Consider the following 17362-nt stretch of genomic DNA (forward strand, 5'->3'; position numbering starts at 1 on the left):
CAGAGGTTGAGGGGTGACCTTATAGAGGTTTACAAAATTATAAGGGGCACGGATAGGATAAATAGACAAAGCCTTCTCCCTGGGGTGGAGGAGTCCAGAACTAGAGGGCATAGGTTTAGGGTGAGAGGGGAAAGATATAAAAGAGACGTAAGGAGCAACTTTTTCATGCAGAGGGTGGCAAGTGTATGGAATGAGCTGCCAGAGGAAGTGGTAGAGGCTGGTACAATTACAACATTTAAGAGGCATTTGGATGGGCATATAAATAGAAAGGGTTTGGAAGGTTATGGGCCAGGTGTTGGCAGGTGGGACTAGATTGGATTGGGATATCTGGTCGGCATGGACCGCCCCAGCCCCCAACCTCATTCAACACCACCCCATGCTTCCAACATTGTGCAACACCGCCCCCACACCCACTCTCATGCAACACCACCTCTCTCCCCCCCCCTCCAACAACACTGGTCCCAACCCTGTCCAAACCGCCCCCACCGCCCCAACACCCCTATGCTGCACATCTCTTTGAGTGAATGTTAGATTCTTAAAATTAATACTAATAGAGGAACTCACTTGTAATTACGACTTAAAACTTAGAAGGCTTAGAATCCCTATAGTGTGGAAACAGGCCCTTCGGCCCAACAAGTCCACACCGACCCTCCGAAGAGTAACCCACCCAGATCCACTCCCTTATTTCTCTACATTTCCCCTGACTAATGCACTTAACACGATGAGTAATTTAGCATGGCCAATCCACCTAACCTGCACACCTTTGGATGGTGGGAGGAAACTGGAGCACCCAGAGGAAACCCATGCAGACACAGGAAGAATGTGCAAACTCCAGACACACAGTGGCCAGAAGCTGGAATCGAACCTGGGTCCCTGGTGTTGTGAGGCTGCAGTGCTAACTGCTGAGCCACCGTGCATGGTCAGAAGTAGAACATTCATAAATCAGAGATCCCCTGTGAGATCCAACTGATTGAAAACATGTTGCAGCAAGAGAAGGTCAAGCACAGATTCACCATCACAGAGACCTTTAAGAAAAAAATTGTTTTATGTTTGTGACAAAGTAATACAGCTGATCAATGACACACTAAGCATGAATTCAACATATCTTGAATTAAATCTCTCACCTTACAATGTTATATGCAGTTGGGTGTTTGCTAGTAGGAAAGGGCTGATAACACACTCCAATCTCAGCCAAACCAAATGGTAATTTCCTGTTCACAAGATTTAAAGACCTAGTATATTCTTGAATAGCTCCTGTAGAGAATCAAGAAAATGTGCATTTCAGACTTGAAATAAAGCATTATTTTATGATTAATATTAGAAATAAAACCGTTCACAAATCATGGCTAGCTTTAACTTTGAAATGCTTACTTTACTTGTCTGATATGATATAATGTAATTAATTTCTATACTTTATTCATTTATGGGATGTGAGCATCACCGGCTAAGTCAGTATTTATTGCCTATCCCTAATTACCCAAAGAGGCAGTTAGAGCAATCATATTGCTGTGGATCTAAGAGTCAGATATAGGCCAGACTACATATGAATATCAGTTCCCTTCCCAAATGACACTCGTGAACCAGGTGAGTCTTTCTGACAATCAACAAATTGTTTCAGTCATTACACCTTTAATCCCAGATTTTTACTGAATTCAAATTCCAAAATCTGATATGGTGGGATTCAAACCCAGGTCTCCGAATTTACAATCTAATGATAATACTTTTATGCAGTCACTTAACAATCTTAGTACAAATCAACTACTTACGACCCCTACAGTACACACGTATGCTAAAATAGTCTTTGCATTTAACATATCTAAATTTTCCTACATCTTTTGTATGTATGCCTATGTTTTTAAACATTTGCCACTGCAAATAGTGCAAATGTATTCAATGGTAAATTAGACAAGCACAGGAGGAGAAAAGAATAGGTTCATAGGATCAGATGAGGCTTGCATGTGTCTACACATTGTTGTGGGCCTATGTCAATAACCTACTTCTGTGTTGGTAATACAATGTAAATATATTCTATGCAATGCTCCCATGGACACATCTAGTACAGGGCCATCCGTTTACGTGGATGAGAAGATATGATCGAGAAAGTACGGACAGTGTCCTTTCAGATTTCCCAAAGCCAGAATACTGTGACCAATTGCAGCGCATCCTTCACTGCCATGACTGAACTGGTTTCTAAGGGCCAGAAGCATCATAGTATTGAGTGAATGATCCATCTTATCCTCTTCCAGAGGTCCCTTGCATCACTGATCGCAGTTTGCAACCAATTCAATTCACTCCAAATATTTAAAAAAATAGTAGGAGGCATTAGATACTGAAAGGCAACAGATCCTGACAACATTCCAGCAATATTACTTAAGACTTGGCTCCAGAAATTGTTGCAACCCTAGCCAAGCTGCTCCAGTAGTGTTACAATATGGCAACTGATCAACAATTTGGAAAATTGCCCAAGTATCTTCCATGCATAAAAAGCAGGACAAATCCAACCTGGCCAATTAGCTCTCGGTGAGCCTGCTCACGATCATCAGTAAACTGATGGTAAGCGCCAAAGTGGTATCAAACAGCAATTCTCAGCAGTAACCTATACCGTGATTCTCAGTTGTGTTCTGCCAGGGCTAAATTCTAGGTTAAGTGAGTGTGATTGCCCTTGACATCAATGCTACATTTGACTAAGTGTGGCATTAAGGAGCCCTAGCAAAACTGCAGTTACTGGATATCGGAAAGAAAACTCTCCACTTGGAGTCATTCTTGGCACATAGGCAGATGGCTGTGATCTTTGGATGTCAGTCATGACAACTCCAGGGCATCTCTGTAGGAATTCCTAAGAAATATGTCCTGGGACCAATCATCTTCAGCTGCAACAATGATCATCTCTCCATCGTAAGGTCAAAAATAGAGCTGTTTGCTGATCGTTTCACAATATTCAACACCATTTGTCACTCCTAAGATATTAAAGTAGTCTATCTCCAAATGCAACAAGACCCAGATACTACCAAGCTTGGTCTGAAAAGCAGTACTAACAGTCATACTACACAAAGACCATTTAACAAACACTCCTTGACATTACCATCATTGAATATCCTAACAAAATCATGGGGATTGCCAGTGACCAGAAACTCAACTGGATTCACCATAAAAATACAGTGGCCAGGAATATTACAGCAAGTAACACCTTGACTGTCTAAAGCCTGTCTATCATCTACAAGGCACAAGTCAGGAATGTGATGGAATACTTCCCACTTGCCTGAATGAATGCAGCTTCAAAAACACAAGCAGCTTACACAATCTAGGACAAAGCAGCCCACTTGACTGGCCCCTTATCTACAAACAACCCCCCCCTCCCCCCCAATCGACACTCTATTGCAGCATCTATGTACCATCTATAAGATGCTCGACAGAAATTCACCAATGCTCCTTAGACTGCACCTTCTAAACCCATGACTACTACCAAGTAGAAGGACAAAGATAGCAGATACATGGGAACACCTCCAACTGCAAGTTCCCTTTCAAACTACTCATGACCTTGATTTGCAAAGATATTGTTCCTCCGATGTCACTGGGTCAAAATCCTGACATTGTCTACCTGTGGGTCCACCTACAGCACACGGATTGCAGTGATTCAAGAAGGCAGCTCACAACCACCTGAAGGGCAACTAGAGGCAGGTAATAAATGCCAGCCTGATCACCAACCACAATCGAGTGAATAATGAAAAACAGATGCCAATTTTCAACCAGTTAAATTATTTCACATAACAAAGAAAGAGGTAAATATACAAAGGTTTTGGGGGCAAATTATATTGCAGTAATACTGAAGACTTGCACTCCAGAACTAGATGCGCCCATAACCAAGCTATTTTAGTACCCAAATTATAACCGGAATGTGGAAATGGTTGGTTGTTATGTCCTGTCCACAAAATGCAGGACAAATTCATAACCAGCCAGTTACACCCCTACAGTCTCCTCTCAGTCATCAGCCAATTGATAAAAGGTGATGTGTACACAGCAACAGCCTGTGCAATAATGCACACTATGAGCTCCACCGCCACTTGAATTCTGACTTCATTACAGCCTTGCTCCAATTACTGACAAAAGACCTTTTTGTTGCAATGCCACTACCAGTTAGAAGTAAGCGAGGACTGCAGATGCTGGAGATCAGTCGAGAGTGTGGTGCTGGAAAAGCACATCAGGTCAGACAGCATCTGAGAAGCAGAAGAATTGATGTTTCGGGCATGAGCCCTTCATCAGGAACGAAAGGGTCATGCCCGAAACGTCGATTCTCCTGCTCCTCAGATGCTGCCTGACCTGCTGTGTTTTTCCAGCACCATACTCCCCACTACCAATTAGAGACTGCTTGCCAACCAATCAGCACTTTCCTCTCAAACAGTACAAATATTGTTTTCCATTGACAATGATATTTCTTAAGCATTGTCCTGATGTGTGCAAGATGAAGTTAAAGTGTGTCTGCTTTAACACAAGGAGTGTCAGAAATAAGAGTGATGAACTTGGAGCATGGACCAGTACTTGGAACTATTATGTTGTTGCCATAACAGAGACGCGAGTTTCACAGGCGCAGGAGTGGTATGCTAGATGTTCCAGGATTTAGAACGTTTAAAAAGAACATGGAGGGTGGAAAAAGAGGAGGGGGTGTAACATTGCTAATCAGAGAGTGCATCACAGCTACCGAAATGAAGGTTGTTGAGGAAGGCTTGTCTACTAAGTCAGTATGGATGGGTGGAAGTTAGGAACAGCAAGGGAGCAGCCATCTCACTGGGGGTTTTCTATAGACCCCCTAATAACAGTAGTGAGATTGAAGAACTCATAGGCCAGCAGATTTTGGAAAAATGTAGATGTAGCAGGGTATTTGTTATGGGTGACTTGAACTTTCCCAATATCGACTGAAACCTCCTTAGTGCAGATGGTTTGGATGGAGAGTTTTTGTCAGGTGTGTTCAGGAGGGTTTCCTTACTCAATATGTAGACATGCCAATGAGGGGCGGGGTCATTTTGGATTTGGTGCTCAGCAAAGAGCCAGGACAGGTGTCAGATCTCGCGGTGGGAGAACACTTTGGTGACAGTGAGCACAAGTGCCTCACATTTACCACGGTCTTGGAGAGGAAAAGGAGCAGTTACCAAGGGAAGATATTTAATATGGGAAAAGGATATCAAGACGCTATCAGACACGAGTTGGGAAATACAGACTGGGAGCAATTGTTCCACAGGAAAGGCACAGCAGACATGTGGATACCGATTAAGGAGCAGTTGTTGTGACTGTTGCAAGAATTTGGCCCTCTGAGACAGGTTAGAAGGGGTAAGATTAAGGAGCCTTGGATGATGAGAACAGAGGAGCTTCTCCGTCAAAAGGAAGAAGGCAGCTTACGTAAGGTGGAGGAAACAAGGATCAGGTACAGCTTTAGAGGATTACAGGTTTGCTAGAAAGGAGTTCAGAAATGGACTGAGGAGAGCCAGGAGGGGGCATGAGAAAGGCTTGTCAGGAAGGATTAGGGAGAACCCAAAGGCATTTTACTCATACGTGACGTATAAGAGAATGATCAGAGAAAAGGTAGGGCCAATCAGGGATAGCGTAGGGAACTTGTGTGTGGAGTCTGAGCAGATAGAGAAGCCCTACGTGAGCTTTTTGCTTTGGTTTTTACTAAGGAAAGGGACCTGGTTGTGATTGAGAACTTTGAGGAGCTGGGAAACAGGCTTGAACAGATCAAGATTGAGGAAGTTGATGTACTGGAAAGTTTGGTAAACAGTAAGATTGCTAAGTCCTCAGGGCCAGACCAGATTTATCCCAAGCTGCTCCGGGAAGCAAGAAAGGAGGTTGCTAAGCTGGGGAAGAGCTTGGCTTCCTCACTCTCCATGGGAGTTATACCAGAGGACTGGAAGGAGATGAATGTTGTTCCTCTTTTCAAGAAAAGCAATAGGGAAATCCCTGGCAATTATAGACCAGTCAGTCTTCCATCTGTGGTCAGCAAGGTTTTGGAAAGAATTGAGGGATAGGATTTATGACGATTTGGAAAAGCATAGCATGATTAAAGGCACTCAGCATGGCTTTGTGAGGGGCAGGTTATGCCTAACTAACCTTATTGAGTTCTTTGAGGTGGTGACAAGACAGGTCAACGAAGGTTGACCAGTGGATTTGGTGTATATGCACTTCAGCAAGGCATTTGATAAAGGTTCCCCATGGTAGGCTCATTCATAAAGTCAGGAGGTATGGCATACAGGGAGATTTGGCTATCTGGATTCAGATTTGGTTGGCTAACAGAGTGGTTGTAGATAGAAAGTATTCTGCCTGGAGGTCAGTGTTGAGTGGTGTCCTGCAGGACTGTGTTCGTCGGCCTTGGCTCTTTGTAGTTTTTATAAATTACTTGGATGAGGAGGTTGAGAAGCGGGGTAGTAAATTTGCAGTTGACACAAAGGTTAGAGGTGCTACTGCAGGCTGCAGCGCAACACAGACAGGATGCAGAGTTGGGCTGAGAAATGGCAGATGGAGTTCAACCTGGATAAATGCGAAATGATGCATTTTGGAAGGTCGAACTCGAATGCTTAGTATAGGATTAAAGACAGGGTTCTTGGCAGTGTGGAGGAACAGAGGAATCTTGGTGTTTAAGTACATAGATCCCTCAAAGTTGCTACCCAAGTGTGGTTAAGCATACATATGGTGTTTTGTCTTTCATTCATGGGGGATAGAGTTTAAGAGGTTTTGCTACAGCTCTACAAGTCCATGGTGAGACCACACTTGGAATATTGTGTCCTGTTCTGGTCGTCCTACATAGGGGAGATACAAAGGCTTTGGAGAGGGTGCAAAGAAGGTTTACTAGGACGCTGCCTGGACTGGAGGTTGACTAAGCTCGGAATTTTCTCTCGGGAGAGGAGTAGAAAGAGAGGTGACCTGATCGAGTATACAAGGTAATGAGAGGCATGGATATAGAGTCAATAGCCAGAAACGTTTCCCCAGGGCAGGATTGACTGGCACGAGGGGATGTAGTTTTAAGGTATCAGGAGGAAGGTATAGAGGAGACGTCAGAGGTAGGTTCTTTACAGAGTTGTGAATGCATGAATACGTTGCCGGGGTGGTGGTGGAAGCCGAGTCATTAGGGACATTTAAGCAACTGCTGGACATCCACACGGACAGCAGTGAATTGAGGGGTGTATAGGTTAGGTGTTATTTTATTTGACGTTAGGATTAATCCTTGGCACAACATCGTGGGCCAAAGGGCCTGTTCTGTGCTGTACTTTTCTATGTTTGTGAAAAGCTTCAACAAAATGTGTTTTTCTTAAGGATTACTTGAGTTCTACACTATCAAACAACTGTTCATAGTGAAAAGAAGTGAACTCCAGAGGCAAGCTGCATGTGACTGCCCTGGACGTGAAGACAGTATTTAAACTAGTGCAGCATCGCAGAGCCCTAGCCAAATTGACATAAGTAGGAATCAGAGGAAAACTCTCTAATGGTCATGCCTAGCACAGAGAAAGATGGTTGTAATTGTTGGAGGTCAATCATCTCTGCAGAAGTTCATCAGGATAATGTACAGGTCAATTATCATCAACTGCTTCAATGACCTTCTATCAAAGTCTGAAATAGGGATTTTTGTTGATAATTGACATTGCCCATTATGTAATCAAGATTCCTCAGATTCTGAAATAGATTGTATTCATGTGCAGCAACACCTGGACAACATTCAGGACTGGACTGCTAAGTGGCAGATTGGTAATTAAATAAGTGCCAGAAAATGTGAACCTCCACAAAAGAACAAAAAGCTCACCTTGACTTTCAATGGCATTATCATTGCTATTATCCACCATTAACCTCCTGGGAACCACCATTTTTCAGAAACTTAACCAGATCAGCCATACAAATAGTATGGCTATAAAAACAGATCAAAAGTTGGAAACTCTGGTGCAAGTAACTCATTGTAACTCTAAAGTCAGTCCACGATCCACAAGACTCAAAGAGGAATAATTTTCTCTTACCTGGATGCGTGCAGTTCCAATAATACTTAAGAAACAGCTTTTTCAGGTAAACAGCTTTTTCGATCAGTAGACTATGTTCACTCCCTCCAACACCAATGCAAAATGCCAGCAGTGTGTACCATATACATTCAGCAAGCTTGACACCATCCAGGACAAAGCAGCCTGCTTGACTGGGATCACATTCATCATTAACATTCATTCCCTTCACAACCAATGCATAAATGGCAGTAGTATGTACTGTCTACAAGATGCACTGCAGCAATTTGCCCAAACCTTGTTTGACAGCACCTTCTAAACTTGCAAGTACAACAACTTTTAAGCAGGCATATGGGAACATCTCCATCTGCAACTAACCTTCAAGCCACACGTCATTCTAACTATATCACTGTTCCTTTTGTGTCACTGAATCAAATTCTGGCACAGCTTACTAGTAACACTGGGCACTTATCTGCACTAGATGCACTTCATTGGCTCAAGATGGCTTGCAGCAATTAAGGATTGACACACTTGTCAGCCATGCCAGTGCCCCACGAAAAATAAAAGGTGAGTTTACTTCAAACAGTTGGGGTTTGAAGTTTTTTTTTCCTTTTCCCTTATTTGTACGCATTGAAATGATTTCCTATATTCTTTCTCTGCTCTTCGGAGGTGTCAAGTCTTTCCTACAACTTTCAGAGCTTTGGAAATCAATGTTATGTGATTATCAACACAAACAGCAAAACTGACGTCAATTTCTTGAACATACATTTGTGAACATACATTTTAAATAGCAAAATACCCAACTGATGCAACCAAGAGATAAATAGCTCAGTAGTGCCATCATCTGGTACAAGTATGTTTTGTGTTTCATTATTTTCCACTATTTTTCCTTCAATTTAACTACACATACAAAAGCTGTTCTATATACATCAGTCTCACTCTCAAAACTGAAGAACAAGTAGACTGACATTTTTTTTTTACTGAAGCAGTTTATTCAACACATGAAAACTGATTTTTGCAAACATACACACAATTAAAAATGAAATTTAGCAGATGGGTTTTGTTACCTTCAATCTGTACATGGGGAGAGTTACTTAAAGCAAATTTAATGAGATAGCAAATTACCCTTGTATTCACTCATTCTTAATATGTGCCAAAGCAGCTTACTGAGAAATCCAAATCGGGTAATTGGTATTTATAAATATATGACATACAATATTCTTCCCTCAGAAGGCACTTACTTGTATCGACCAAAGGAAGGTATACACTATAATAGCTGTGTGCCATTAATCTTAACTCCAAAAAAGGTTGATATTGATTAAGATTAAACAGTACAGCTTACAAGCACAAAACACGAGTAAGTCTGCTTTCCCAGCTGGTCAAATCTTTTTTAAAATTGACTTGCAATGTTAGCAAACTGATGTTAAAGAATTTCAACTTCAAGTAACACCATTGTTTTATTTTATTCTTCACAAGTGTCACTGGCTTGGCCAGCATTTATTGCCAATCCCTAAATGACCTTGAAGTGGTGATGAGCAACTTCCTTGAATCTTTACAGACTGGAGGCCTGTGACCAGTGGAGTACCACAAGGATCGGTGTGGGGTTCACTGCTTTTTGTCATTTATACAAATTATTTACAATGTGACCATAGGAGGAATAGTTAGTAAGTTTGCAGATGACACCAAAATTGGAGGCGTAATGGACAGTAAAGAAAGCTACCTCGGAGTACAACAGGATCTTGATCAGATGTGCCAATGGGCTGAGGAGTGGCGGGGGAGTTTACTTTAGATAAATGTGAGGTACTGCATTTTGGAAATCAGAGCAGGACTTAGACACTTCATGGTAAGATCCTGGGGACTGTTGCTGAACAAAGAGACCTTGGAGTGCAGGTCCATAGTTCCTTGAAAGCAGAGTCATAGCTAGATAGGATCGTGAAGGCAATGTTAGAGCATAGAGTAGAGGAGTTGGCAGGTCACGTTGCAGCTGTACAGTACATTGACCAAGCCACTTTTGGAATACTGCATGCAATTCTGGTCTACCTCCTATAGGAAGGATGTTGTGAAACTTGAGGGTTTGAACTTTGAGGGGCTGAATAGAGTGGGGCTGTTTTCTCTGGATCTTTGGAGGCTGTGGGGTGACCTTACAGAGTTTAGGTTGTAAGTTTGCTTGCTGAGTGGTGGATTTGTTGTCAGATGTTTCATCACCACACTAAGTAACATCATCAGTGAGCCTCTGGTGAAGCACTGGTGTTATGTCCCACTTTCTATTTGTGTCTTGGTTTCTTAAGGTGGGTGATATCATTTCCAGTTCTCTTTCCTCAGGAGGACGGTAGATGGGGTCCAAATCATATTGGTGGAGTTCCAGTTAGAATGCCAGGCCTCTAGGAATTCCGGTCAGTGTCTCCCGACAGTTTAGCTTGTCCTACAATGGACATGTTGTCCCAGTCAAAGTGGTGTCCCTCTTTGTCTGGGTGTATGGATACGAGTGATAGTTGGTCATGTCTTTTGGTGGCTAGTTGGCGTTCATGTATCCTAGTGGCTAATTTTCTGTTTGTCCGATGTAGTGTTTGTTACAGTCCTTGCATGATATTTTGTAAATGACGTTTGTTTTGTTGGCATGATTGCTTCTGTAGTCAAGTATTTGGTTATTTGTATAGGGTCCTTTTGGTTCATCAGCCACTATTTAAGTGTGTTGCTAGGTTTGTGGGCTACAATAAAGCCAATCGACAGAACACCCAAGGGATCACCAATATCAGGGTTCCTATCAGAGGCAATAATAAGAGACTCAAACAAACAGCCCTCCCAAATATCCGACCCAAACTCTTGGTCCGCTACCTGGATGATACCTTCGATTACAAAACGGAATAAATTAGAGGAAACCTACAACACCATCAACAATATCCTTACTGGCATTAAATTCACAAAAGCGGAGGACAGCGATAACAGACTCCCATTCCTAGATGGGACAGTAGAACGAACAGTTAAAGGAGAACTTCAAACCAGCATCTACAGAAAAACACACAAAACCAAATACTTGACTACAGAAGCAATCATGCCAACACCCACAAACGGAGCTGCATCAGGACATTATTTCAATGAGCCACAACACACTGCAGCACCCAGGAACTACGAACAGACGAACAAAAATACCTGTACAGCATATTCAGGAAGAACGGACACCCAAAAAAACAGAGCACTGATTTCACAACAACAAACCCAAACAAGCAAACACAACGCACCCAGAAACTCTAGCCACATTACCTTACAAAAGCATCTCTGAAATGACTTCCAGACCACTCTGACCCCTTGGCATCATGGTAGCCCACCAACATACTTAAATAGTGGCTAATTAACCTAAAGGACCCTATACAAACAACCAGCAAAACAAACATCATTTACAAAATACCATGTATAGACTGTAACAAACACTACAATCAGACAAACAGGCAGAAAACTAGCCACAAGGATATATGAACACTAACTAGCAACCAAAAGACATGACCCACTATCATTCGTACCCTTACATACAAACGAGGAAGAACACCACTTTAACTGGGACAACACATCCATCGTGGGACAACCTAAATAGCAACACAGCTGAGAATTCTTAAAGGCCTGACATTCTAACCAGAACACCAATAAACACATCGATTTGGACCCTATCATGCTCCGAGGAAAAGAACCGGAAATAATATCACTCACCTTAAGAAACCAAGACACAAATAGAAAGTGGAACATAACACCAGCGCTTCACTGAAGACTCACTGATGATGTTACCTAGTGTGGTGACAAAGCGTCTGAAAACAAACCTTCCAGCTCAGCAAGCAAGCTTACAACCTGAACCAAAAGACATGACTAACTATCACTAGTACCCATACACACAGATGAAGAGGGACACCAGTCCGACTGGGACAATACATCCATCCTGGGAACAGGCTAAACAAAGACATGCACAGGAAGTTGTAGAGGCCTGGCATTCAAACCAGATCTCCATCAATAAACATATCAACCTGGAGACCATTTACCAACCTCTCAGAAAAAAACAGAAGTGATGTCACCCACCACAACAGACCCAAGACACATAAACAACAAAATGGGACAGAACACCAGAGCTTCATTGGAGGCTCACTGATACCTGACATTTCATCACCATACCAGAGAAATCTACCAGCTCAGTGAGCAAACTTAGAACCTGAGCTACAAATCTTCTCTAAAATTGCTTCTAGAAGTTTATAAGATCCTGAGGGGCATGGATAGGGTAAATAGACAAGCTTTTTTCCCTGGGATGGGAAGTAGGGGGCGTAGGTTTAGCATGAGAGGGGAAAAATTTTAAAAGGGACATAAGTGGGAACAGTTTCACGCAATGGGTGGTGCATGTATGGAATGAGCAGTCAGAGGAAGTGGTGGAGGCTGGTACAATTACAACATTTAAAAGGCACCTGGATGTGTTTAAGAGGCATATGGGCCAAATGCTGGCAAATGGGACAAGATTAATTTAGGACATCTGATCGCATGGACGAGTCAGACCAAAGGGTCTGTTTCCACCCTGTACATCTCAATGAGCCTATGACACTTGAATCCATGTGGTGGAGGTATGCTCGAAATTCTTTTAGGATAAGAGCTCTGGGATTTTGACTCAGCAAGTGAAGAAAAGGCTATACAATCCAGGTCAGTATGGTGTGGGATTTGGAGAGGAACGTGCAGGCAGTAATGTTCCCATGCATTGGCTGGCTTCGTCCTTCTATGTTCTAGAGGTCATAGAGTTGGAAGAGTTGGATGAATTGAAAGAACGTTGGCGAAATGCTGCAGTGCATCCTCTAGTTTGTACACATGCTGCTGCTTTCCTTCGATGGTGGAGGAAATGATTGTTTTAAATTGGTGAATGTGATGCCAAACAAGCACACTGTTTTGCTGTCAAATCTCTGGAGTGTTGTTAGAGTTGCATCCATCTAGGCAAGTGAAGAGTGTTGCATCACATTTCTCACATGGTCAGAGATGCAGCTCAAGGATCGGGCTCATCAGCCACGCAAGGACCTATAAAACCCATGGCCAGTGGCAGAATCACTCATTAGCGAGTGATTCCACATGTCTTGTAGATGAACAGGTTTTGGAGTATCAGGAAGAGAGCGATCAGCCGCAGAATTTTCAGCTTTGTATCTTCTCTTGCAGCCACACTATTTATACAGCTGGTCCAGTTCAGTTTCTGGTCAAACAGGAGTTCTCAGGATGTCAGCTGTGGGGGATTCAGCAATATGAAACTTTCTTGAATGCCAAGGGGAGACAGTTAAGATTCTGTTTTTAGAGATGGCAGTTTCCTGGCATTTGTAAGGTGCAAATGTTACTTGTCACTTTTTGGCCCAAGCTGTCCATGCAGGGACAAAGTTAAGACACAGATACCTCCTTCAGTGTAATCCAGTCTACCATAGGGAGCCAATTACAAATCAATCATTCTTTCCACGTATTACTTTGAATCACCTTTTACTTCAAATACTATAAAAGGTGACAAACTAGATAACCTTCCTTGAGGATGCTTCAGGTACTTCTGATCATTGTAACTAGTCATTAGCATTCAGGCCACCATGTCTGTGCTGGAATTATAAACTAGCTGCCAATTCTAATGAAACTTTCCAGTTTTTTTTTTTGGCCTAGCAGGTTACAGCATTTCAGGTGCAGATCCAGGTACCACTTAAATGAGTTGAACTGGGCAGCAAATTTTAGCTGTCCAGTAGCCATTGGGTGGAAAGCTAGAATTTCTACATTATAGTTCTTCATAGTATAAATTAGGAAAATTTGAAAAATGTTAAAAGATAGACATTACAATCCTTCTATAGTATGCAGTCACTCCACACAGGGAGCTTTCCACAAAAGGTTATTGCTCTCCCTTGCAGTGGGCCAACCCCAACTGGATTCACAGGCTGCTGACAGCCATCTGTGACAGACTGACCACAACAGACCCAGTCCACCAATCGCCCCACTCCAGGCCTCCAGCCCACTTACTGCCAGCTGCCTAACACTGGGCCCCCAGTCCCTCTTTTCCACTCTGGTCCCACCCCACTATCAACATTCTGGGGGTTAGCATTGACCAGAAGCTAAACTGGACTTACCCGTAAACAATGGCTGTAACAGCAGGTCACAGGCTAGGATTACTGTGGTAAATAACTCACCTCCTGACTGCTCAAAGCCCATCACCTACAAGGCACAAGTCAGGAGTGTGATTGAATACTCCCACTTGCCTGGATGAGTTTGTCTCCGACAACTCTCAAGCAGCTCGAGACCATCCAGGACAAATCAGCCCGCTTGATTGGCACTACATCCACAAGCATTCACTCCCTCCACCACCGAATCTCAGTAGCAGCAGTGTGTACCATCTACAAGATGCACTGCAGAAATTCACGAAATATCTTTAGATAGTTCCTTCCAAACCCATGTCCTGCAAGGTTTGTAGCTCAGGTTGAGGTTTAGGGTGTAGGTTTGCTCGCTGAGCTGTAGGTTTGATATCCAGACGTTTCATTACTTAGCTATCAAACCTACAGCTCAGTGAGCAAACCTACACCCTAAACCTCAACCTGAGCTACAAACCTTCACAAACCTTGCAAAAACCTATTGGTGCAACATGCTACAACTTGCCTGAAGATGGGAAAGGAATGCCATCCGAGAGGGTTCCACCCACGAACAACTGTACTTAACAGCTTCGCTTCACTTGGAGGTCGCCACTGATGATGTTACCTAGCCTGGTAATGAAACGCCTGGATATCAAACCTACAACTCAGGGAGCAAAGCTATACCCTAAACCCATGTCCTCTCGATAGGAGTGGTAAAGCAGAGCAGATACATGAGAACACCATCACCTGCAAGTTCCCTCCAAGCACTTCACCATCCTGACTTGGAAATATATCACCATCATTCCTTACTGGGTTAACATCCAGAAATTCCCTCACTAATGGCATTGTGGGTCAATCCACAGCAGGTGGACTGCAGTGGTTCAAGAAGGCAGCTCACCACCACCTTCTCAAGGGCAATTAGGGATAGGCAATAAATGCTGACCAGCTAGCAATGAATAAAAAAAAGGAGTTATGGGAAGAGAGGAAAGGTAAGCCATTTCTGACTCATTTTCATGCAAATTCCAGCACAAGTAGACTCCAGAGTTAAGCTCAACTCCTTTCGTAGCTGTCAGGATTTCGGGCCTAGCAGAAAGTGAGAACTGCAGATGCTGGAGATCAGAGTCGAGAGCGTAGTGCTATAAAAGCACAGGTCAGGCAGCATCCAAGGAGGAGAATCGACGTTTCAGGCACAAGCAGGAATTAAGAGCCTAGCCTTTTCTTTGTCTTGTCCTGCTTAACCAAAAAAAGGGGTAAAATTGAGTTTATTAGCTAGCTGTGCTGTTTAAGACCTTTGAATGGTCATTATCATTAATTATTCAGTTATCAATTTGTAGGTTCAGAATTCTTTTGAACCCTGAAGTACATGTTTACTGCTGTGGCAAACATTATCTTCCTGAAAGTTGCTCACTGGCTCCGAGTGAGAAAAATAGAAGTGTGCCCGCTTGTGCAAAAACATGGCCAATCTTGTTCTGAACTGCAGAAAATACAGGCTCAAACTCCTCAGAGGACAGTCCTGTCATCTTAGTCATTAGACTAGTTAACCTCCACCCCACTCTATCCATAGAAAGTATATCCTTCCTTAGTTAAGTGGACCAAAATTTCTCTCAATATTCCAGAGACAGGATAAATTGAGTGAATCCTCAGAAGAGTAGAAAGGCAGTAGGAGTATACTTAGGAGAGAAATCAGGAGGGCAAAAAGGAGACATGAGGTAGCTTTGGCAAACAGAGTTAAGGAGAATCCAAAGGGTTTTTTTGCAAATACATTAAAGATAAAAGGGTAACTAGGGAGAGAATAGGGGCCCTCAAAGATCAGCAACACAGCCTTTGTGTGGAGCCGCAGGAAATGGGGCAGATACTAAACGAGTATTTTGCATCAGTGTTTATTGTGGAAAAGGACATGGAAGATATAGTTTGTAGGGAAATAGATGGTGACATCTTGAAAAATGTCCATATTACAGAGGAGGAAGTGCTGGAGGTCTTGAAACGCACAGAAGTGGGTAAATCCCCAGGACCTGATCAGGTGCACCCGTGAACTCTGTGGGAAGCTAGAGAGGTGATTGCTGGGCATCTTACTGGGATATTTGTGATATCATCGATAGTCACAGGTGAGGTGCAGGAAGACTGAGATTGGCTAATGTGGTGCCACTGTTTCAGAAAGGACAAGCCAGGGAATATAGACCAGTGAGCCTGACGTCGGTGGTGGGCAAGTTGTTGGAGGGAATCCTGAGGAACAGGATGTACATGTATTTGGAAAGGTAAGAATTGATTAGGGATAGTCAACATAGCTTTATGCGTGGGAAATCATGTCTCACAAACTTGAAGTAACAAAGAGATTTGATGAGTGCAGAGCGGTAGATGTGATCTCTCTGGACTTCAGTCAGGCGTTCAACAAGGTCCCCATGGGAGACTGATTAGCAAGGTTAGATCTCACGGAATACAGGGAGAACTCGCCATTTGAATACAGAACTGGCACAAAGGTAGAAGACAGAAGATGGTGGTGGAGGGTTGATTTTCAGACTGGAGGCCTGCGACCAGTGGAGTGCCACAAGGATTGGTGCTGGGTCCACTACTTTTTGTTATTTATATAAATGATTTAGATAGGAGCATAAGAGATTTAGTTAATAAGTTTGCTGATGACACCAAAATTGGAGGTGTAGTGGACAGCGAAGATTACCTCCGATTACAACGGGATCTTGATCGGATGGGCCAATGGGCTAAGTAGCAGATGGAGTTTAATTTAGATAAATGTGAGGTCTTTGCAGGACTTATACACTTAATGGCAAGGTCGTAGGGAGTGTTGCTGAACAGAGACCTTGGAGTGCAGGTTCATAACTCCTTGAAAATGGAGTTGCAGGTAGATAGGATAGTGAAGACGACGTTTGGTATACTTTCCTTTATTGGTCAGAATATTGAATACAGGAGTTGGGAGGTCATGTTGTGGCTGTACAGGACATTGGTTAGGCCACTGTTGGAATATTGCGTGCAATTCTAGTCTCCTTCCTATTGGAAAGATGTTGTGAAACTCGAAAGGGTTCAGAAAAGATTTACAATGTTGCTGCTAGGGTTGGAGCATTTGAGCTATAGGGAGAAGTTGGGATTTGGATTAGAATGGTGCTGGAAAAGCACAGCAGTTTAGGCAGCATCCGAGGAGCAGTAAAATCGATGTTTCGGGCAAAAGCCCTTCAACAGGAATACAGGCAGAGAGCCTGAAGGGTGGAGAGATAAATGAGAGGAGGGTGGGGGTGGGGAGAAAGTAGCATAGACTACAATAGGTGAGTGGGGGAGGGGATAAAG

The 17362-nt window shown here is 43.0% G+C and overlaps 1 protein-coding gene across 2 annotated transcripts in view; it reads right to left on the reverse strand.

Annotated features, from left to right (window-relative positions):
• Window positions 1–17362, reverse strand: part of polg2 (polymerase (DNA directed), gamma 2, accessory subunit) — a 68026-nt gene that overhangs the window by 47085 nt on the left and 3579 nt on the right. For both annotated transcript variants that reach the window (XM_043715038.1, XM_043715039.1), the window contains one exon: window positions 1125–1254. In XM_043715038.1, the coding sequence (XP_043570973.1) occupies window positions 1125–1254 (130 nt within the window). The remainder of the gene's footprint in view (window positions 1–1124; window positions 1255–17362) is intronic.

The sequence above is a fragment of the Chiloscyllium plagiosum genome, chromosome 24, assembly GCF_004010195.1.
Source record: "Chiloscyllium plagiosum isolate BGI_BamShark_2017 chromosome 24, ASM401019v2, whole genome shotgun sequence".
NCBI lineage: Eukaryota > Metazoa > Chordata > Chondrichthyes > Orectolobiformes > Hemiscylliidae > Chiloscyllium > Chiloscyllium plagiosum.